The sequence below is a fragment of the Geospiza fortis genome, unplaced genomic scaffold, assembly GCF_000277835.1.
Source record: "Geospiza fortis unplaced genomic scaffold, GeoFor_1.0 scaffold7, whole genome shotgun sequence".
NCBI classification, from domain to species: Eukaryota; Metazoa; Chordata; class Aves; order Passeriformes; family Thraupidae; genus Geospiza; species Geospiza fortis.
The window spans coordinates 4397207-4421090 of record NW_005054344.1 but is presented as its reverse complement, the minus strand read 5'-3'; the positions used below and the strand labels follow the sequence as shown (position 1 = coordinate 4421090).

The window sequence follows — 23884 nt, the reverse complement described above, 5'->3', positions numbered from 1 at the left end:
ATTGGACTGGACTTAATGAAAAGGGATTGACATACTACTTCCTTTAAGAAGTAAAGTTGTAGTAAGAACCTGCTTTTTATTTTGAACTTGTCAGATTCTTCAAACTTGTTTAAAATAAAACAAAATACGTGCATAAATTCACATCTTTGAGAGCATTAAAATTCTGATCCAAAGTTAGATGTCTCATATCTCAGAAGACTCATTTTAAGTCCCAAAGGTGTACTATGCTAAAACAACTAAACATATCAGTTAAGAACATACCCCATGCTATGATAAGCAGTTTGGACAGACTAGAGATTTATTCTAGCTTCCAAGAACCAGCCTGAAAATGATAATTCAGGATATCATGTGTTTCACATACTTGTAGGATGGCAATGGCTATCCAGAGTGCAGCAGACACACCAAATCTTAAAATGCGGCTCCAAGGAGCTACATAGCTCTCACTGCTTCTTGTGAGACTGGAAGAAGCATCCATTAAGGCCAGGTTTGAGAATCCCACCACCTGAAGAGATAAGAAGGTCAATATAACAACAGGTGAGAATGAGTAGTATTAATTAGGATCCTGCTGTTTACATCATAACAGGAAGTAAGAAAAAAATAATGAAAAATGGATCTGGGAATAGTAGCCTGCTCACTATGACAGAGCTCAATTTTGTGATCCAAAAGTCAATATTGGGTTCTACTGAAAAACTCCAAAAGATTCTACTGCTGTACTGCATAGGGACATAACTTCTACCAAATTTCAGCTCTTTGGTACTATATATTCCAGTGATAAAGCAAATTTTCATGTGCTTTTCAGCTCTTAAAGACTGATTTATTTTGCTTTTGTTGCATAGAAATATATCTTCCTCTACCATCTGTATGGTTGAATTTTTTAAACAAAAAAATCTAGAAAAAGGTCTAAAATAAAAAAGATGAGAGGAACTGCAACTATGTGTTGAAATACTTAAGGGGTGAAAAATTAGTGAAAATCTTTCATAACAGAAATTGCACCAAAATGTACTTGTGGTGGATTGACCATTTCCTCATGTCCTAGTGCTTGTCACTTGGGAGGAGAGACACACCCACCTCACTACACCTTCCTTTCAGATAGCTGCAGAGTGCAGTAAGAATAGGTGCTCTCTTTTCTCCCTCTCTTGTAACTGCACCTAAGTTGGTCCTGGCCTGTATTTACCAACAGCAAAAATGCTCACATAGTGAATGAAGAAAGTTTCAGGACTTTCATTATTTAATTTAAAGGAAAATTTTTAAAAGGACTATAAAATTGGATAAAAGTGTTAAAATATGTTTAAGAACCTCACAAAACCAGCTATATGCTACACACTTTAAGAATACTTCCCCAGATAGAAATAATTACTAAACTATAAAAGAAAAACCCAAACACTTTTTAAAAGTTAAAGCACAGTTTCTCATACATCCTGAAGCTGAAACTGGAGGCATACTGCCATTGGGAACAGAACTGGCACATTTTATTTCCTGCATAATAAAAGGCAGCTGAAGCAATTAGCAGGAAGGAAGTTCATTTCAGACAAATATGAAATCAGAAATAAAGCTGTAGACTGTGGCAGGAGGGTGCTAGTAGGCAAATAAAGAATCGAGTGTGTACACAGACTTATCAGTCTCTTAAGCCCTTTAAGGTAACTCATTACCTTAAAAAAATCCCCAAACATCACCTTAGAGATCTTTGTTAGATCTCTAAGGTAATTAAATGTTGGATTTTTTTAAGTCTTCCTCAATTAAATATTGCAATAACCTATATATACATATAAATTTAAAAATTCATTAAAATAATTATTTTACTAAGTTACATGATTTCAGTTGAATTTAAAGGTGATTCACTATTACCATACCGAATGCAAGAAATAAACATCAGACCTTTATGTTACACTCTGGTTGTGAATTATAAATGATAGTAGTAGTAGTAGTAGTAGTAGTAGTAATAATAATAATAATAATAATAATAATAATAATAATAATAGTAGTAATATTACCTCCAGAAAAAAAAGAACTGCAAGCACTTGAAAGAGAGGATTTATTTTCCTCACTGTCTGAATTTCATTCCACTCATTTGCTATAAAGTATGTCCTCCATATGCTCACAGGTGCAGCAGTACTTTTAGTAACACTTTCACCTAAAAAGAGTACATACAATAAAGCTCTAAAATTTAATATCTGAGAGTAATATCTGAATTTCACCAAAGCTGCTTATACAAACAAGCATAGATTGAATTACCTTCAACTGCTTTAAGAACTTTGCCCTTAGGTCTTTCCCAGTCAATAAAGAAAATATCAATAGCAAGCTGTGAAACCAGCAAGTGTAAAAATTGCAGAGCCTAAAAGAGAAAAAAGTAAGGACAGAAACAGCATATACACAAAGATGGAGGAATAGTTATTGCATGGATTATTCATTAAACATATCAAGCAATATCTTGATTGTACATGAGACTGCAGCTTTATTACCAACTTTTGATAATCTTTTGTTTGTTTAAAAGCTTGGAATATTGTTAAGTCCAAAATCATGGAGAAAATACAGCAAAGTAACAAATTACAAAAACCTGACTATTTCCCCATAACATACTAACCTGGACTACAAATTCCAATTCAGTATAATATCCACAACTGATACAATATTTGTATGTGCCATGAAGACAGAGCAGTGATCTTAGAATTCTACATATTTGAATGTAATTATTTGGATCTCTCTTCTTTCTAATCAGGAACTCACAGCACTTACATTCTGCTTGTTCTCTTGATTTGATGCTATTTTATTTGGAAGTACTTGTTCTCTTGATTTGATGCTATTTTATTTGGGTTTCTTTATACCTTTATCCTTGAAAGAACGATTTTTCAGTCTTTCTTTTGTGACCTTCTTGAGACATTTATTTTCCTATAAAGACTCCACAAAATAAATTTCTATGGAAAAATGACTTAATTCTCAGAAGAACATAATTATTAGGACGTAACATCCACACACTAATAACTGTACAAGATATTTAAAAACAAGCCTACTGAAAATAGGATACATACATAGAAGCATGCTGACATGTATTTTATGATGAGGAAAAAATTATTTACCTTTAAACTAAACGCACATGCTATGTATGTAACAAAATCTTCTTCTTGAGGTGGAAGAGGTAAAAGGACAGATACAAACTGCTGAGCCTATAATTGAAAAGGCACATTGAAACAGTGAACGTGCCATATGTGACAACATAATTAAAAATGTGAATAAACTTTTCCAGAAGAAGATCAATGAACGTGTAAAATATTTTAAATGACTATTAAGCAGACTGCAAGTACAACAAATCCTAAGAAAAAGAAACAGATGAACACAAAATTTAAGCACACAAACCAGAATGCTACATAGAACTTGCCTCAACAGTCTGACAAGAAAAGAAAAAAAAGAAGAAAAAAAGAAAATTAATGTCCATGTAAAAATATATTTAATATTACTAGGTCTTCAGACATCCAAAACTGGAAGAACACTTACTTTGAAGAATACAAGCCAATAAATTCCTGTGCCCACTGTGATGATAAAGAAAACGTTGGCGAGGTCTCCAGCATAGAAGAGTAAGAACTTGAAAACTGTCTGCAATTATAAAAACACACTGTAAACATCTGTAAAACTAATTAAGTAATGCATATGTTCATAATGCATTCATAGAAAATGCTAGGTAGCTCACACAGGAAACTCTAGTACTGAAAAGTAGCCCTGAACAAAAGTTTTCCACTGTGGTTATATATTTACGGTATTTTCACTAGCTGAAACTCCCACATGCTGGTTTTTGTTCAAGGAAGAATTAATCTGAAAACAAATTCTACTCAACTGATCAGAACAGCCCTGTAAATACCTTTATTTTTAGAGCAGCATTTCCTGAATGATAATATCAGAATCAAAAAGAACGCAAAACAATTACTTCCTCAAGTGAGCCTAACTCTGGGGCACAGTTCTGTGCAGCTAGGCTAGGAATTATTTCAGTTACCTTAAGAAAACAAATCATTATAATCACAGGGAATGACAGCTAAGGTGCCCTTAAATAGAGGAAGAGATGTCCCATTTCAGTTTGGCAGCTGTTCATACCTGCAAGTCAATTATAGAGCTTCCTGTCCGCCTCTTCCAGCCTGCAGTCTTGAGAAGAGACCATAACACTGCCAGTCCACCCAACACACCCAGTGCAATCTGAAAATAACAAAAAATGATTTGCAGATATTTTAAAAACACAAAATATAGAAGTAAATCATTATATCAATAAATTAAAGGGAATTACAACTTACATCAGTCTGAATCTGAGCCTCTCTCTGATTCATCTCATAGCTGACTGCGAAAGAAACCTGAATATTTAAATAAAAAAAGTAAATATACATAGAAATTCTGAAGTGCTACAACCATTACAAAGAGTGGTAGCTTTCAGTTTTAATTGGTGGGAATTCCCATCTAGGGCTACTATACAAGTACCATATAGATTTTTTTTTACTTCATATGACCTGGTGTGCTCTGTTGCCAGGCTCAGTACCAGCATGTACTGTGCAACTCTTACTGCAGATTTTACCCGCAGTAATGCTGGGGATAGGTGCTTGCCATCTGCAAGCTAACAGCTATACCTATTTGTAATTCTTTCAAATGTGCATGAAATTTTTGTCCTGAAAGGATACACTGAATGTTTGATACTTCTCCTTTTATCACTCATTAAAGGTAACCTTGATGTAATTAGACCAGCATGCAAAATCATGATAAGCTTGCACAGCTGAGATACTAGGGCTTTTTTCAGCTTGAATGAAATAAAAATTATCATACAGCATCAAAATTGTTCCCTCTAGCTTAAATTTAACCTAAGACCTCTTTTGACTTTGGTCTGAAAAATTTGTACATGGAAGAGAAAATGTTTGTCTTGGTTTTATAATATTCTGGCCTGAGTCTTTGTCACTGTACAGGTAAAATTAAGACAAGCATGATACTAAATAGTATTTCTAATTAAGTTTAGAAGAAGCATCACCCCTGCCCCCAAAACCAATCCCTCCTTCCCAACATCTTGTGCTCCCCAAACATTTGTTCCTGTCAGACCTCCTTCTATCACTGCACTTGGACTGAAGTTGAAATATCCTGAGTTACTACAAGCTCAGTGCTTACAGAAACTGGAAACAAAATTCAATGTATCTTTTTAGTTGCATAAAATTTGTTAAATCCAAAATTGGCAATACTCAAATATATCCCACAGATCTAGATGTAAGGATGAAATAATATGACAGAAAATTGAGGAACTGAAAACAATTGTTCCTACCATCGCTATTTGAATTAATTACATTCTAGATATAGTGCTGTCTCAGTGGTTAAATAAAGACATCACTCAGGCAGGAAAAAAAGGTCTTGATTTTTCTATCTTTCTAATTCTCTTGCTTTCATGCAACTAATATGGAACTGAAGGAATGCTTCTAGCACCACAAATTTCTTCTAACCAGATGTCTGTTCTTACTGGAAGTCTGAACAGTTGAAGGTTGACAAGCAAAAAATGCTAATATTAATTTTTTTTTGTTCTACCATCCTAAGATCAGTATTTTTACTTTTTAAAGCAGTGTGATCTAACATACCAGCAAGAGAGAAGAATGGGACATCTGTGCTGCTGCTGCCCATTAAGGCAACAAAAGGACAAGTAGGAAATGTCCCTTCTGCATCTGCTACAGCAGAATTTGGTGGTTTTCAGTACAGAAAGATGAAACACTAAAGGATGTTTTAAATATATTACCAATACTTTAAGTTAAACTACAGGTCATCTGAAATGTTTGTGTCATAACAACCTCCTCTAAATGCATTGTTCTAAATAAAAATACTAATTCCTTGCGTAACTTGCTTGCAGTGCTCCATAGAATCCTTCATCTGTTATTTTGTGTGTATAATTTTATTTGAACTGTAGCCTAATTTAGCATTATAAAACCAATTTCAAATTCCAAGTGTTTTAAGTTAAAAAAGACTGAAGATAAACAGAAAATAGGAAGAGATTTAACTGATTTGTTTCAAAAGGTTTTAGTAAAAACTTATAACTTCAAAACTGATCAGAACTAGAAACTGCTTATTAAATTTTTATAACCCGCTACCAAAAACTGGAACTCCAACAGAACTAAAAGTATGATGAAGGTGGCACAAAGATCTCACCATCACACTCTGGGTTTCAGGGTTTTGGATAAGCACATCTGTGTAAGCAACAGTAATTAGAGGAGGGTGGATGGTTCCTCTCTGTGTATGGGATACCAGACGAATACTGCAGAAATACAGAGCATGATTTTTAATAAAAAAACAACTGGATGAGTGCTTGGGAAGCAATCATTGAAACTTGTAAGAAAAAACTAAATGAACAGAACAAACTGATCAATAAAATGTGAATTTCTAACTTAATAACATGGCACTTCCCATTTTAAATGTACAACTGGAGTGTACAAAGGCATGTACAGAAATATATAAAAGAAGTCATGCGAAAAATTGATTACTTGTAAGAAAATACCTGAATCAATCTTTACCTGTCTGCATCTTACAGGAGAACATCACATAAAGAAGGAGAAAAAAAGCTTTTTCCAAAATATATTCCAGCTGAGATGAGCAATCATTAATGACCCTAACAGGCAGTCTCACAATTTTAGTTAAATGACTACAAGTCTATTCTGGACTGTATAACAGAATAGGCAACAGGTTGTAAAAATACTGCAAAAAAGAATATGGAGTATGAAATAAGATCCTTGTATAGTCAGCAACATACACGTTGAAAAACAATTAACAGAGGAGTTTTTAGACTTTTCCAGACAAAACTTGCTTCTAAGAGGAGACTGAATACCTGCTAACTTCATTATGCAAACATGGTCTGATCCTTGTACCTGGAAGGGAATCATGGTGATTTTAACTCCCACAAGTCAAGGTTGTTTTCTTTCACTCATCAGAACTACGGAAATTCATTCCATTCCCAAATATGCAATTGAAAAAGTGGAACATATTACATATTAGACATATTAGAAAATACATAACAAAGCAACTTTAAGACAATAAAATGCAGACTGTGCAACATTGGCTTTATTTTCTATGTACTATATATTATATGAGCTAATCACCTTATTGTTATTTTGCTAGCAATCCGAATTACCCTTGGTGGTTTTCCCAAGTCATTCTCTTTTCCACTAAGTGCATCCACCAAAAAAAATCGACGAGTCAAAAGCCAGTTGTTCATATTACTGCCTAGAAAATATGACAGTTTCACACAAAAAGAATGAAATGCATGAGAAACAACACATATAATTGTATAACACACAGTAACTACTGAGGATTTAAAATTGTTTATTTTCAACTTACACAAATATATAATGAAATTAGATTATTTTATTTGTGCATATTACTGATTGGAATGGTGTATGCAACCAAAGCTTGCACTAAAATTATCAGAACTTGCCCACAAATACTACATTTTTAAAATGGAAACAAGTTATGGTGTGTTGTGTTATCTTTAAACACAACACAGTAACAATAGTTAACACATTATTTTTATTTGAAGTTTTGAGATTGTTTAAATTCAAAGAGATGTTACTGTCACCATCTTACCTTGGTTAACAAACTTTTCATTGTATTGAAGATTCAAATTTAAAACTGGCACAGCCCAAAGATGTTGCTGTCCGTTGCCACCATTATATTCAAGGAACAGGTCATAAAAGACTGGATTAGCAAAATCCAATAAAATCTTAGAAACTGAAATTTTGCACTACAAGAAAAAAAAGTAAAAATTAAAAGATCACTTTAACTATTTAGTTAGCTTGTCAATCTGTGGATTCCTTCTCTACTAAATCATCATGGAATCTGTCCCACTTCTTCACAAAAGAAAGAATCACAGAATCGTCAAGGTCCTGCGTGAGCCTCTATTTCTCCAGGCTAAACCCTCAGCTCCCTCAGCTGCTCCTCATAGGACTTGTGCTCCAGACCCTTCATCAGCTCTGTTGCCCCTCTCTCCATGCTCCAGCACCTCAATGTCCTTTTGAAGTGAGGGGCCCAAAATAGGACACAGCACTCAAGGTTCAGCCTCATCAGTGCCAAGCATAGAGGGCTATCAGCGCTCTAATCGTGCTGGCCCCACAATCCTGGTACAGGCCAGGATGCCACTGGTCTTCTTGGCCACCTGGGCTCATGTTTGACCAGCTGGCTGTTGACCAGCAATCCCAGGTCTTCTGCTGGACAGCTTTCTAATCACTCTTCCTCACGTCTGAGTGCTGCAGGAGGTGGTTGTGACCCAAGTGCAGGACCTGGCACTTGGCCTTGTTACCTCACACCATTGGCCTCAGCCCATTCACCCAGCCTGTCCAGATCCCTCTACAGAGCCTGCCTGCCCTCCAGCAGATCAACACTCCCACCCAATCTGGTGTCAGCTGCAAACCTGCTGAGGGGTGCTCTTGATCCCCTTGTTGAGATCATTGATAAAGATGTTAAACAGGACCAGCCCCAGTCCTGAGCCCTGGGGAACACCACCATTGACCAGCTGGATTTAATTCCATTTATCACTCTTTGGGCCAGACATCCAGCCACTTTTTCACCCTGTGAAGAGTGCACCTTTCCAAGCCCTGAGCAGAGTTTCCTGAGAATGCTGTGAGAAATGGTGTCAAATGCTTTACTGAAGTACTGATAGACAAGGTATTCCAGCTATCTGCAAGCAATTACCCAGTACTAATGATTTTATGCAAACTTCTTGGAAATTATTACAATTAACTACAATGACTAATGTGGAGAATGAAGCTCTTAAAATTTTTCAACAAATTTGGAAAAATATCCTAGCAAACCTCACAGACATAAAATTTGAAACAGCGTAAACATTAAAGTCAAGAAACATAAATGCTGAAGTCATGAAATCTGGTTCAGGGCCCACCAGTACAAGAGAGAAATGAGACTACTTGATACAGTCCAGCACAGGCCACTGTGGTGAGGGAGAGACTGAAACATCTCTGCCATGAAGAAGAGCTGAGACTCTTTTGCCTGGAGGTACAAGACAGAGCCAGGCTCTTCTCAGCAGTGCCCAGTGACAAGACCAGAGGCAATAGGCATAAACTGAAACAGGAGGCTCCCTCTGAGCATCAGAAGACAGGTTTTCACTGACACTGGCTGCTCAGAGAGGCTGTGGAGTCACTCCCTGGAGATAATACCATGTGGATATGGTCCTAGGCAACCTGCCCTACATGGCCCTGCCTGTCTTGTGGATAAGACAGCATCCTGAGGTCCCTGACTACCTCAATCACTCTGTGATTGAGGAACTGAATTGTGATTGTGTGAAGAAGTTAGATGTGAAAGTAGGTAACATTTTGCAAATGTGAACAACCATGCATTTTAAATACTCATATAATTTGTCAACCATGTTTTCTCCAAAGCCACATGGGAAAAAAAAAGCATATAATGGAACAAAAATTATATTAAAAAATACTCAGTAAGTTCCTGATGTATCTATTCAAACCCAACAATATTACTGTTATTAATACTTAACAACAGGTAATACAGAATCAATATCAAATACTCAAGATTTTAAAAAGAAAAAAAGCCCCATACTCAACTATCTCAATGATCCTAAATACAACATGCTTTCATTCTATCTGAAATACTGAAATATGGATTAAACAACATTAAACAATATGAAAGATATTGTTAAATATCTTGATAAATGAAAATATTTAACAAAGATTTGTAAATGTTATTTGGTAAACACTTAAAATTTCCCAGAGAAAGCTTCAACAGCTATTACTTTCTAAGACTTTCACACCACCTAAATAGCAGCCAGAGTTTTGAATTTTCACACTTCAACACATAATGTGGGGAATGGTTTTCAATGTTCAGTGAGTTAATAAACAATATTACTATATAGGTATGAGATGCTGTGCACATATATGGAGTTGTATAAAGATGTTTCTTTCTCCACTCCATTTACAAAGAGACTGCCACCTTCCCATCTAACATATTAAGTGACAAAAATTAATGATGCTTTCTCACTGGCAGAACCATTTCTGCAGCTGACATAATTTAGTGTTCTATTCCCTCTTCCTTTCCTGGTCTTTAGTAAAGTGTGAAAACCCCAACAGTGTTTTGTCATATTAAGACAGCTAAAGAATCTCTTTTCTCTGATGAGTTATCTGTTCAATTAAAATAGATTTTCAGTCTCTTCACAGAATTCACTAAAATCAAGGAATACCAGAAAGAGTAAATGGGAACAATATTCAGGCATGGCATGACTGGATTTGCCTTCTTTCCATATGAAAACTGGCCAAAGATGGTGGTAGGAAAATTAGGAGATATGATACAAAGCATATGGCTGTCACAATTCAGGTACTGTGTTCTTCCACTCCAAAGTCAGCAACCTCACAAATACAAATGCCAGTTTAATTTACTGTGATTATGCTATGTAGTAAACAAGTTTTGTGATGTAGTTAAATAATTTAAAAAACCCACACTAACTTAATTCAATTTACTAAGAAAGAACTCCATGTTGCAGCTTATGCCTAAACTCCAAAGGTTCTTCAATATGCACTGAGTAACTAATGACATATAAGGCAGCTTAATTCAAAATTGAAAATAGCATTTTATATCTTACTTACATTTTGTTGGTAAGTTGTTCCAAAAAAATAAGCTGCATCCAATTTAGTTTGGGTATCAGGACAAAGCTGAATAAAACATAGTTATAATTAGGTTAATTCAAAGGTATCATCTTCTCATGTGAAAAATATTTACAAGTACTTATGTATTAAGAGTTCTCACAAAAGATTTAAAAAAAAACTAATAAGAGAAGGATTTATTTTGGGGTAAACACAATTATTTATTTCACTAACACCAATGTGCTTAAAATGCTGGTTTAGCTTATTCATAATCATATAGTATCTTTCAGTTCCATCACTGAAATCTGTGGACAGCAGCATCCAAACTGTGGACTGAATGTTCAGTGCACTGTATTGCCTCAAGCTCAATCAGAGGCTTCTACTAAATTCAAGAATAAGAAAAGAAGTCCACATTCATACAGCCCTGTTTCTCTTAAGCTGGCATTCTCAAATGCCAGAGAATCAAAGTTGTAGCAAGTAACAGATTTTTTTTCTTTTTTTTAATACAACACATATTATCAGTAAAGAACAGCAGATTCAGGTGAATCCAGAAAAAAATGGTCCAAAGTCTAATGTGGAGGCCAGAGCCATTTTCCCAAAATGAGAATGAAGTCTAAATTTGCATAAAACACAATTCTATTAGTGTGAAACTGAAATTCTGGGAATTGCTACAATTATGTATTGAGACCACTTTAGCATTGTGCTGTCTTATCACCATGCACAATCTATAACATTGAAGGAGGCTTTGAATGGAAAAGCTATTCCTTTCCCATTGCCTCTTGACAGCTGTTAAAAGCTTTGCCCTAGAAAATAAATGTGCCCCAATAAACCTAAACTTATATGTCAGAATATATAATTTTCTATGCATAGTACCTGTCCTAGTAACCTGTTCTCTTAAACACTAGTTTTCCTTAAAACTGGAGACACAGACACAAGATGGTTCATCCTGAGGCAGTAACAAAGTAAATCCTGAATGTCAGCTGCTCTTCTACAGACACTGAAATGTCTGAAGTGATATGCTCCAACAGAAAAGGAACCAACAATTCCCAATTGTTCTTATTAGCATTCCTATTGTTGTCTGTCTAGGGAAATAGTGAGAGTGCCTAGATTGCCACTGGACTGCTAAACAAATTCTATTCTGTAAGATGCTGCAGCTGCCCATTGTTCTCTCTGATAGACTAATTACTATTGCACTTTCTAATTGCTGCTTACTTGCATTTTTCACAGTCTAACTACACAGTGTGGTAGTGCTGAAGTAGAATGTCTGTGTCCCTGAAATCTGAGGGTGTAGTGGCCAAGGGCACTGCCAGCCAGTCCCCCCCTTTCTATGTAAAGTCTCCCACCACATATTTATAACTTTCTGTTATGAAAAAGGCACATGCTGGTCATAGTGTACATTTTATATTTAAAACAAAATGAAATAAACAAGCAACAAATCCCAAGATGATGCAAAGAAAATGGTGCAGATCAGCTTTCCTACCTCCCTTGACAGTGACATAACCACTGATTTGACTGTCACCCCCATGATGTGTGCAAATAGTTGACAGCATCTAATGGGGACATGCTCATAGCATCATCTGTAAACACATGTGGACATAGAGCTAAAGAATACACTTTTCTCAACAAGAAAAAGAGGTTTAATAAGAAACTACACATGAGCAACTATGCTGAATGGAAGACAGAGATAGCTGGTTCTAAATTATTAACACTATATTTCAGAGCTTTCCAATGTGCCAAATTTATACTGTTCTAAAGGATGAAGGCAGTGTTGATGAATTTATACTTCTGATTTTGTAGAGATCGTTGTGAGCAAGAATAAAGAGCTATTTTCCCTAACCTAGTACTACAGTTATGAATTGTCATTGGTGTAATAACCAAACTCTTGGCTTTTGTCTTAATTTGGCTAAAGGCACTCAGAACATTGTGTTATCAAGAGAAGATAACTATAATCAAACATACCTGTAAGAGACCTCCTTCCAAACTTTGCCACTTAAGAAAGTTTCCTGCTGCATCAAATGAGGCTGCAAGAAATTTCAGCTTTACATCCTGTTGATGAAAAAAAGACAAAGACCAATGAAATTGCCCTGAAGTGGACATTTTAGAGACTGCTGTCTAATTGTTTGATGTTTCCTAAAACTTTCAGCACAATCCTTAAATTTTTTTGCCCTTTTGATTTTGTTTTTTATTTTGGGTTTGGTATTTTACTTTTTTACAAAAACATACCATTCTTCTACCGCTTCACTGGTGACATGGAAAAAATTCCAAAGGAACTTCTACACATGTAGACATGCCCTAACCTAATCAGGAATCTATGCAGATTTCTAATGTATACAATGCTGGAATCTAGAGGGCTTCCAGGACCTTCAGTGTTAGGAGGAACAACAAGTATTTTAGTTATTAAAACAACTGCTACATTGCAACATTGTTTAATTTAAAACACCGCCTTGTAGAATATGGCTGATAAAGGCATAATAATTTTATTTTTGAGTCAATAAGAAAACTCTACATAAATTTGGCAGTACAACTGACAAACAGGTACTATTTTTGTGATTAGCTGAACTTGAATAACCTATTTCAGTTATTCTATTTTACAATTAATTTAGAAAAATAAATCACTTCACTGTTTGATTTACTATCTGATTTCTTCATAAAAATGTGCTAATTAACAAACTACTTAAGCAGTCCATCCCTCCCAGGGATGTATATCTGGCTTTGCTAACCTTATTTTCCTCACCTCTTTTTTTTCCCATAATTCACTGCAGTAAGAGGAAAAGGCTGGAGTAATACACTGAATCCATCTCTGATACAATCAGCTTGTAGGGATTTGTAACAGAAATATTACAAATAAATTGAGTAGGGGGAGAAATGTGTGTGTAAGCATCAGAAGGTGTTGAACACCACATAAAAGTGATGAAGAACACCGTTTTCAGCTACAGAGCTGATAAATGGGTTGTGATAAAACCTGGCACAGACAACTTGTCAGCAAAAGACCCAGCAGTTTGGCACACCAGGAGGGCGGCAGTAAAGATACAGTACATCATCTTGACCTCTCTTTTACACATGAGTTCACCATGAAATCTGACAAAAGGATGTACATATTTTAAAAAAAGTCAAAGATCAACTTTGCCTCAGATTTATGAAGATGGAAGTAAACAAGACTCTGAAGCAAAAGACAGTGTTAAAACAACTGTGAACTCCTAAGGTGTCTAAAAGGTTTGTCTAGTTACTAGTTTACCACTCCTAATCCAGATCCTTGGGGACACCAATGAACACTTAAAAGCTGGCATCCTTTGTTCCTTGTGCCCTGTCAGACCACACAGGCAAGCATGTCTTGGCCTTATGAGAATGTGGGTATGAGAGCGTAAGCAAAGGAAGAGACCAGACATTACTTTAGGTAAATATCACCTTCCTCTTCCAGGAGATCTCACACTGAGTTTTGTTACACTAACTGCCTAAAATTCACCTTTAGTAGAGTCACATCTATAATAAATCTAAACCTTTTATGTGATATATGTCCTCTTCCTAATGGATGCTTCCCTATGTCTACTACCCAACACCTACCTTATCTGTTCCCTTGAAAGTGAAGGTTGTAGGAAAATGATTTTTCTCAAGCACTTGGGATGCTAATCCTGGTTGGTCACCATAATACAGCCATGGAAGATTATGCCTCCTGAAAAAAATTACAATGCTTTCTCTAATGAAACATAATATTTTTCATCAAAGAACACTTAGAATAATAAACTCCATACAAAGCTATTAAAGACCAAAAGTTATGGAAAAGGCAACTTACCAGTAGGGTATTGAATGAATGACGCCTACTCTTGCTGTACTGACAAAAATATACTGAAACAAACCACAGGCATCAGTACTTGAAGAACTCAATGAGTTCATATTCATCACACACATATTTCCAAGAGCTTGGCATGCTGTTAGATTAGAGTACAACTGCAGTGGAGAAACAAGAATACAGGAAAAAAGTATTTAATTACTCCTTCTTTTGTGAGGCAGTCATAAAATTATAATGTTCTAGGAAGCCACTCCTAAACCTTTGTGTTCACTTGCAAGTAATTTTATTTTGTCAATATCTAGTATTTTCTTCCAGGTATTCAGGTACCATATTTTTACAGATCTGCAGATGGCAGCATGAAATCAATACTCTCACTTTTTCAGCTTATTTTAGTTGCATCCGCTAGATGGGAAAGAATGACAGAAATGTCCAAATCTGCACTTTGAAAACAAAGTAAGAATGAATATGTTTAATATCACTTAGACTGTATGGCAAAGATTACTCCTTCAAAGACCTCAGACTGACAACTATAGATGCATGTAGTATTTTCTCTTCAGTTTCATGTACCTTGCTCAGTTCTGGTAAACACACCAGTGCCAAGTGCTATGCAGAGGGGACACCTGGCATCTGTGTGCAGGGGTCATTGCACTGGTATTAACTTGCCACCTCCTTACCCCCATTTGTGTGGGTCAGACCAGCAGCTGCTCATCACATGCAGGCAGCACCTCTGAATGGCTGAGCAGGGTGAGGCAGAAAAACAGGATAAACTGATTCCAGTGATAAAGAATGGGACCAGCGGGAGAATTCATCTCAGAGCTGTGTGTATGAGATGGTGATAGGAGCAGCAAAGGTGATCTGGGAAAATTCTGAACCAAAGTCTGCTGAAATACTGACTGAGAGAACATCTGCCAGCCAGGGAACATGGTCTGGGAGTCTGAAACATCCTTGAGAAGTGCAGCTGGGTACCTGGACTTCAGAGACCTCCTGACATACTATCAATAACCACAAACCCAAGGAATTGTAACAGCAACCTATCATCTGGAAAGATGAAAAAGAGTCTAGACAAGGGTTAGGATTTAGAAGAGGGAAAACTTTCCAAAAGAGTAGGAATAAGCAACTGCTATTGATGGTTGTACAACAAAGAGTAGGAAAACAGTCTGGAAAACACAAAAACTAGCCTGAGATATAAAACGTTGTCATCTCTTGGCTGCTCCAGGTGGTGCTGCCCTACACCACCTTATGTGTCTCTGATATAAAAATTACTTTTTACCCAAAATGGAGAGTGAATCTGTCCCTGCCTCTCATCTCTCTCAATCTCTACACACAGAGGAGGTCTCCTACACAAACTTTTCTACGAGCTCTCCTAGGCAAGTTACCAGACTGTGGCTAGGGATGCCTGACTGCCTCTAGATTCTTCAATGTTGATCATCTTTGAAGTGAAACTTCATCTGTCATCAGTTTTGAGGCCCCACTCCTGGGAGTGGTTTCTTGAGTACTGTACTAGTACTATTTAGAATAATACACACACATATGAGTAATTCATCATAAGTGCCTTTGTTGCTTTCCTAGTGATCATTTTCTAGCAACTTGTAATATTGAAATGTATGCCTGCTGCTGCTATTGACTGCTGCCACCACTGGAGTACATATATACACCTGCTTTACTAATCATAAGTATACTCACTTTACCAGCAATAACTTGCTGTAATCTCTAATAGAAAAATGTAGGAAGCAAGACTCCATGTGCTCGTGTATTATGGAATCCTGCAAATCCATATTGTGATCTTTAGAGACTTCTTGACCAGGCAATCCTTTGGTTGTGACAGATAGGGAACAGAGACAGATAGCAGAACCTGAGAAGTTAAAATCTGATCTTCAGGAGAGCAATACAGAAGGAAAATGAGAATGTGTGATAACAGAGTTGGTGAAAGGCAGGCAGAGACACATGCCCTTCACAAGTGTCTGTAACTCTGTTGCCAAAGCCACTCTTTCACCCATGGTTACTGTCACCCAGAGCAACATAATGGTAAATAACACTTGCATACAGAAAGCAAAGCAAAGCTAAAAAGGGTGGTTCCATGGTTATGAACAACTGAAAATCAACTAAAAGGTAAAGAGCAGGTGCCAGATAATACTGGATACGCTCATTTATATCCAAACATATGGATAGTAGGTCACATACTACTGAATATTGAAGGATTTTTTCTTTAACACCATTCATCTTGTGAAAATTCCAACACTATAGACTTGCATTAACATTGACTAGCCCTCAATATTTCTAAGCATTCTGTATATATAGTTATTTCTTTTGTCTTTTCATCTCAAAATAAAATTCTTCAAAAATAAGCAAGGTAAGTTCCAAACATAAAAGTGACATGCTTTTATAGAGTACCATTCTGTATAAAAAAGCAAACTGCAAACATTATTGAAACTCACCCAACAGGCAAAGGCTGAGGACTGAAGGTTTTTCAGAAACCATGCTGATGCCAGTGTTACACCCTGTAAATAAGGAACTTTTTCACTGTCTTTGTTCACAACAACTCCTACATAATGTAACAGTCTGGAAAACTATGTCAGCTAAAAGATGCTACATATTTTTTTCTAAGACCATTCTGTCATTTGTAAATATCTCAGTCTAACAATATCAGTTCAAAACACAACCATAATGTGATAATTTCTTTCACTTCCCTAAATTAGACAAAGTACACAGGAAAAGAGCTGAACTATTTAAGCTTTGAATATGGATTCCGTGATGCAGAAATTTTCTTTACCACACAAGGGAAGTACTAACAGTTTCAAGGGTAAGATGTTGACTTGATGGAAAATCTAACTCAGGACCAAATTTGCCAAATTAATTAGTTCTTCCTTTTTATATTCTCTTTTTTATAACTACTCACATTTGAACTACACATAGCCTTCATGCATACTGTAAGCAACTGAAAAGACATATTTGCAATAAAATATTACTTAGAAGATGGCATTTTCAGGGAGCAAATGAATGTTTGATATCTGAAAAACTGAATACTGCTTTTCACTTTCTTTCAAGTGGTAGCTTTTAACATCAACTCATTTAGGAGCAAAACACATTTCTTAGCCACAAAGCATTTCCTGAATTCAGAACGACTTGGAAGATGGTCCTAATTTTGATCAGATTTCACATTTTATTAAAGTTCATTAACTAAAACAATGAAAACCCCTTCAATCTTGTCAATAGAACATATTTTTATTCATTAGCCAATTCAAGGAGTTCAGCAGTTTTGCAGACAATCTCAAACTTTATAGGCACCCATTTTCTTCTATAAGATCAAGCACTAAACTCAAGCCTTGTATTTTTTTCAAATGTTTTACACAAATACATATTTTATACAGTAAAAAAGTCCAGAGGCACTCATGGACTCTTCAGCATCTTTTTGTGATACAAGAGTATGCTTTAAATGCACACAATTAATACAAAAGGTCACATGCTACCAGTTTTGATATTAATGTAAATTACTTCCCCTTTTCAGTCTCCAAAACAGCATGAATTTTTAAAAGATTACTCCATTATAACAATGTTTGCTTCGTGTCCACACCTGCACACTATCTTGATGCAAATGACTTTGCCACCACTGGGATCAGACAAAAAAATGGGAATTTGAAATATTTACTGAAAGTAAGTAATAAGAAAGCTTAAAAGTGTTTTAGAATAAATACACTTACTAGCTGTGCAAAACGAACAGCTGCAACTCCCTTTGGGGGTAAACCTTCATGAGGCAAGAAACACAATCCACCAGTCTGAAAGAAATATAAGAATAAAAAAATATTAATAAGCTATTGATACACTCGTCAAAATAACTTTTCTTTTTCTGAACTTCAATACAATAACCATTCTTCTACTTACTAGAATGTTTGGGCTGTTGCAGTCACAAGATTTGCTTACTTGAATGAATGTCTGTTCACATCTTACACACCTATGGATCACAAGCATGAAGAATGCACTTAAAATGTAATTAAGTATGATATTTAGTCCTCAGAGAAAGCTGATTACATAGCATGTCCAGGAACAGCATCAGCAACTTCACTAGTTTGAACTGAAACTCAAAAGTGTTTCCTGATTTGTTTCTACTATCACTGAAGTAGAAAATAAATCAAATAATAGTTTATCAGAATAAGAATTCTCTTCTGCTTCCAATCCAAAGCCTGCTTTTTGGTCACATTAAAACAAGACAAAAGAACCAAGCTGCTGGCCATATAAGGACTCCAGCGAGCACCAAACACAGTGGGTTTGATACAGAGTTGAGGATTTCCAATTCCCGGCCTTCAAAACTGTCATCCCAAAGAAACAGTCTATTCCTCAGGAATATTCCATTTAAACTAGCATGACATATTTAAATTTATCATCACAAAAGGCAAAGAGCACCCACCTGCTTCCTGATGCATCTGAGGCAGAGAAGGACTGCTCACTTCCATTACAATGTATGCACAATGCTTCATCAAACAAAACACCATCAACGCTTCTTTCCACTGAAAGCAGAAAACAAAAGTGAGTCTGATAAAACTGCCTGATGCAGTGTCACACAGTTCAAGACAAATGTGAAAAAATTCAGCATCTGTGCAGATCTAAAATAAATACAAAGTGTTTATTTTGAAAATATCAAGAGCACAACATGGAAATAACGTCCACTATAAATGCACATTCATGCACATCTGTGTGCACTGCTTATAGCTGTGCACATGCAGTTTAGTTTTAAATGAGAAATGCAACATTTCATGTCTAGTTTGGCTGTTCCTCTGTTATTTATTCTGAATAAGATTCAAACAAAAGTCTTGCTGCAAAGCAAAAATTCAAAACAACAAGTTTGCAAGTTACTGGGAAAAAATTACATTTAATCTGAAATTATTCATGGAAATGTCACAATTTCCAAGTTTCAAAATTGCATCTTCCAACTATATAATCTGACAAGTGATTTCAAATTTAATTATTAAAAAAAATGCAAAGAGAATAAAAAAAATACACTACTAATGTTCTTCCTGCATGTCAAATGACAGAATCAGCTTTGCTCTCAATATTTTACCATAAAGGCCTGGAATGTATTTTGTAACTCTCATAAAGTTTCAGGCAGAAGACTGGTATTCAGTGTTTTCCAGATTCCTAGGAAAATTTAAAATTATTGATCTTGAAAACAGTGATTCTCCAATATACTCTGTCAGAAATATAACCAAAGTGGACATTTGTAATACTTATTCAGAGAATTACAGACATTCCACATCTTTGAAAAAAAGGAAAACTAGAGGTCCCATGAGCATTTATGTTTTTTATCACTGATGAAAACTGTACTTTGCTCTAATGTTTCTACCATGCAAAATAAGCAAAAATCCATTTAACACTAAATTTAACATTATTTTTCTGTCTACTGAAAATCATCTGCAACTACTAGAGAGCATCAAGTAAGAAGCACAGGTATAGGGAAGCACATCTCAGAAAGTCGCAGGTACAATTGTCTCAGGGAGGTATGAAATCCACTGACACTAATGCACAGCCATTTGCTTGATTTGCTCAGCCTGTTCTCTCCCACCTACTCATACAGGTATAATTCTTTTACTGCTCTTTATACTTCAAAACATTGTAATGTTTTTATAGTCTATACTGACATTGTTTTTATCCCAACTTTAACGACTCCATCCATTGCCAAAGAGCTTGAAGGAAGTGATACATCAGTATTCATTTATGGAATATTTGCATAACAGTTTTTATTGCAATGAGCAATGGTACAGATTTATCTGTTGTTTTTCATTACAAATAAGCAGGAAAATGTTTATGAGCAATGTTGAATTTTACATCAGATAAGAAAACACACGTAAAATTTTCTTTCTTACTGAACAGAAGAGCATATCTTAGTAAACTCAAATATCTAAAACAAGTGCTATCATCTCATAGCTGGTATACATTTTTTACCTAGTATTTCATTATTGGGGCATTTACAGTTTCCTTTTGAAGTCAGGCCTCTGGGGCAAGTAATGCAATTCCATCCATCCTGAGTAACTCCACTCTAAAATAAAATATAAAACATTAGAATTTTCAAAAATACAGAGATCACCCAGTATCTGTGAAGAATGCCTTATCCAGCCTTTAGTTACTAGAAAATGTGTTCAGATAAAACATCAATAACATTCATGAAGCTTTTAAAGATAAAAAAAGGCTAAACAATCTGGCAAAAGTAATTTCTAGCAAACACACACAAAAAAGTTAAGCTCTTCCAAACCTGTTAGCTTACATCCTTCAGGGAAAATGAAAAATAGAATGTTTAAAAAGAGATACATTGAATAAACATAATAATGCATACATAGACATTTTGCATATAAATTGCATATTGCAATTGCATATAAATATATAGAAGTAATGGAAATTGAAGAGTTCTAAGTGAAGCAGCTTATGTAATTGTTTGGAATTTTGTACCTACCCAGACAGTTCACATCCACACTTATTTTATACTGCATTACAGTAAGTAACTGCATTACAGATAAAAACCACTGAGGAAAATGAAGACAACTCTCATCCTCAAGTGATGTTACTCCTTTCTCCACTATGGCCATTTTATCTTTGCAAAAGCCTTGGCAGCAGATCAAAGGCAAATGCCACCATTGCAGGAAAGAGGAAAAAACAGCAAAAGATCACAACACAAAAGGATACAAAGTCTTTGTCTAACACAGCAAGAAGACTGAAAGAAAAGGGAAATTACCTACATAGCCCATTAGCCACTGACCACCTAACTCAGGCAAGTAAGCTGCTCTCCTGAGAGTTCTTCTATAGCTATTGAAGAGAAAGAAGTATTCAGAAAGACTTCATCCTCAAAAGTTGATTTGATGGAAAAATACATTTCTTTGCTGACTATAGTGGGAAAAAATCTGGTTTAGCCTGGATCTGGTTTAGTCTCTGGTTTAGGATCAATGCTGAGATTATGACACAAAATTGTAACTTAATTTGTCAAGGAAGGTCAGAAGAACTGATCAAATTATAATTATAATTCAAGTAACACAGTAGGAGCAGCTCATTTTGAAGTAAGAAGATGAAATATTGTGGATTATGAAAACACAGCCTAAATATCACAATAATGGTATTTACATAAATAATCAGTTAAGATATCTATGAGCTGAAAAGCATCTTCAACATTGTTCAGAATTGTGCTCTCTGAACAAGCACAAAGCAGAGAAGGAAAGTAGTGGAAGGAGCTTAAACGCTTAAAAAATTCTCATTTTGTCTGTGGGGTCAAATTTGTAATGAAAAAGGCAAAATAATAGAAATAGACAACTCTAAATTGGAAAAAAATACTGCACATAAGCATGGTCTTAGAAATTCCCAATCAAAGACTATTATGCAAAAAATATTTTAAATTAATGAAAAATAACTTGTAGTCAGGATAAAATTTAAAATTAAAAAACCCATAGTGGTTATGATTATTATTCTATCATTATGGCAAACATGAAACATTCAATACTTACCATATTTTCTGGGCATTTTTCACAAGTAACAGAGAGCCCACCATTGCTAGAAACCATCCTGTATCCTGGCTCACATTCACAGGAACTACCTGAAGAAAACAAAACAAATGCACTTTTAATCTATATAGAACTGACTGGTTGTAACAGAATACTAAGAACAACTACTATTGTTCTCAAGAGATCAAGATAGATTATTAGACAGACACATAAAACACTTGAGTGAGATATGAATGACAATCATCTTGCTTTTTAAAAAATACCCATTTTTTTGAAAAATGCCCATTACAGTTTGCACACAGATCTTTTAGGAGAATGTTACAAGGCTGACTGATCACCAGGGTGGAACAGGGATACAGAGCTTGTATTTTGTGGTTTTTTTAGTTAAACCAAATGTTACCAGTTGATCTGTAAGAGATATAATCTCTCCATCTAGATCTTGCCACAGCCTTTCCTCTCTCCAACATCAGCATTATATGTTTTTATACAGGTTTTATTTTTTCAATTTGAAGTCAGTCCTAAAACCAAAATGTGTTCCTATGAAAAGGTTTTTCAAAATATAACTGTTGTATGAAAAGCTGTTTTAAACTCAAGGCTTTTAAAATTGTGCATGGGATCAAGGTTTATATTGAATAGTTTTTAGCAAGTGAACACAACATACTTAACATTTTGCAAGAAATTAAACACTATTTTCATGGCACAGTATAATGCCCACCTGCTAGTGCTAAACAACTATTTTTTTAGAAACTTTTCCTGTCTCGTGTAATGAATTTCTCTCTCTACTTTTAAACACATACCACAAACCAAAATTGATTATATGTACTAATAAACTGTTTTTATTACTTAAGCTTATTGAACTGTGCAGGAAAAAATGTCAAATTCTGTGGAAAGTTTTATAACTTTAAATTATATTCTAATGAGACCAGCTGTACAGAAATATTTGTCGAAATGATCAAACATTTCTACTTAATTCTAAAGAAGAAAAAGCCCAATTGATTAGATCAATGAAACATTTGAGATGTGACACAGTGACAATACCTAGATTTTTAGGCATGTCACCTGAAAGCAGAATCCAGGCTGATGAGCTAGCCAAGGAGTGTATGGGCAATCACAAGTGGAATTCAGCTAAGATGCAAACAGCACTGAGCAGCACCTATCTGCACTGCTCCAGTCAGATCTGCAAGAAAAAATAAACCCTTGACCTCCCCTTGGAATTCTCCTCTCCTTGAAGCCCTTTATTTAGAGGAAGATTCAGCCTAAAAAGGAGTTATGGATCTAGACACCCACATTACCAGGAGATCTGAAAACAAATAGTGTATTTTTATCCAGTAAGTGAGCTATGGGGTCAGTCTTTAGGACGCCGTGGTGGTGGTGGAGAAGGTGAGCAGCTTCCACGCAGCAGCTGTGAACAGCCCTCCACATCACTGCTTCCCACTGAAGTACCAGCCCTGGAGAGAGAGGTTCTTGGGTCTCAAATTTGTACACACACCAGGGAACTCCCACTCTTGTTGGATTGTGTATTTTATGAAAGATGGACGCTTTAATACCTCCTTACCCCCAAAGAAAGCAGCCAGCTATCTGTATTTTCCATTTAGTACTGTCAGGCTGTGCTGTATGTGCTCCAAGTGCCCGTGTGGGACTTGGACTAGCATAGGCAAAGCCTGAGGATCTGACACCTGGTATCTCAGACATTCAAGTCTGACAAGGAGTTTCAAGTTACAGAAGTGATCGAGAACAAAAATTCAGGGTCCTGTAGATTTTTACAGATGAAAATGCAAATACAGCATAATACTTAAGGAAAAAAAAGATTATTAGAAAAAGATCTAAATTAATTTCTCTGAGCTGTATCTCAAATACATCACAGCTGTGCTGGGGCCTCTCAGGTCTTTGTGGGATCCCGGCCCTTTCCCAGACCTGTTTCAGGCCGCCACAGCCGGAGCCCCGACCGCGCACCGCTCGCTGCTGGGGGCGGATTCAGCGCAGAGCCGCCCGAGCCCCGCCTCCCCCATCGCTCACCCCCGGCGCTCTGC

The 23884-nt window shown here is 35.9% G+C and overlaps 1 protein-coding gene across 1 annotated transcript in view; it reads right to left on the bottom strand.

Annotated features, from left to right (window-relative positions):
- Window positions 1-23200, bottom strand: part of TMEM67 (transmembrane protein 67) — a 31441-nt gene extending 8241 nt beyond the window's left edge. The window contains exons 1-21 of the mRNA XM_005422893.2: window positions 23142-23200; window positions 21858-21946; window positions 20314-20407; window positions 18782-18881; window positions 18259-18328; window positions 18078-18152; window positions 16815-16877; window positions 14383-14537; window positions 14154-14262; window positions 12552-12638; window positions 10596-10661; window positions 7576-7732; window positions 7092-7215; window positions 6148-6253; window positions 4275-4331; window positions 4081-4179; window positions 3490-3588; window positions 3075-3161; window positions 2233-2332; window positions 1992-2131; window positions 362-502 (exon numbers count right to left, since the gene is read on the bottom strand). Coding sequence (XP_005422950.1) covers window positions 362-502; window positions 1992-2131; window positions 2233-2332; window positions 3075-3161; window positions 3490-3588; window positions 4081-4179; window positions 4275-4331; window positions 6148-6253; window positions 7092-7215; window positions 7576-7732; window positions 10596-10661; window positions 12552-12638; window positions 14154-14262; window positions 14383-14537; window positions 16815-16877; window positions 18078-18152; window positions 18259-18328; window positions 18782-18881; window positions 20314-20407; window positions 21858-21914 — 1986 coding nt within the window. The 5' untranslated portion in view covers window positions 21915-21946; window positions 23142-23200. The remainder of the gene's footprint in view (window positions 1-361; window positions 503-1991; window positions 2132-2232; window positions 2333-3074; window positions 3162-3489; window positions 3589-4080; window positions 4180-4274; window positions 4332-6147; window positions 6254-7091; window positions 7216-7575; window positions 7733-10595; window positions 10662-12551; window positions 12639-14153; window positions 14263-14382; window positions 14538-16814; window positions 16878-18077; window positions 18153-18258; window positions 18329-18781; window positions 18882-20313; window positions 20408-21857; window positions 21947-23141) is intronic.
- Window positions 23201-23884: the final 684 nt, after the last annotated feature.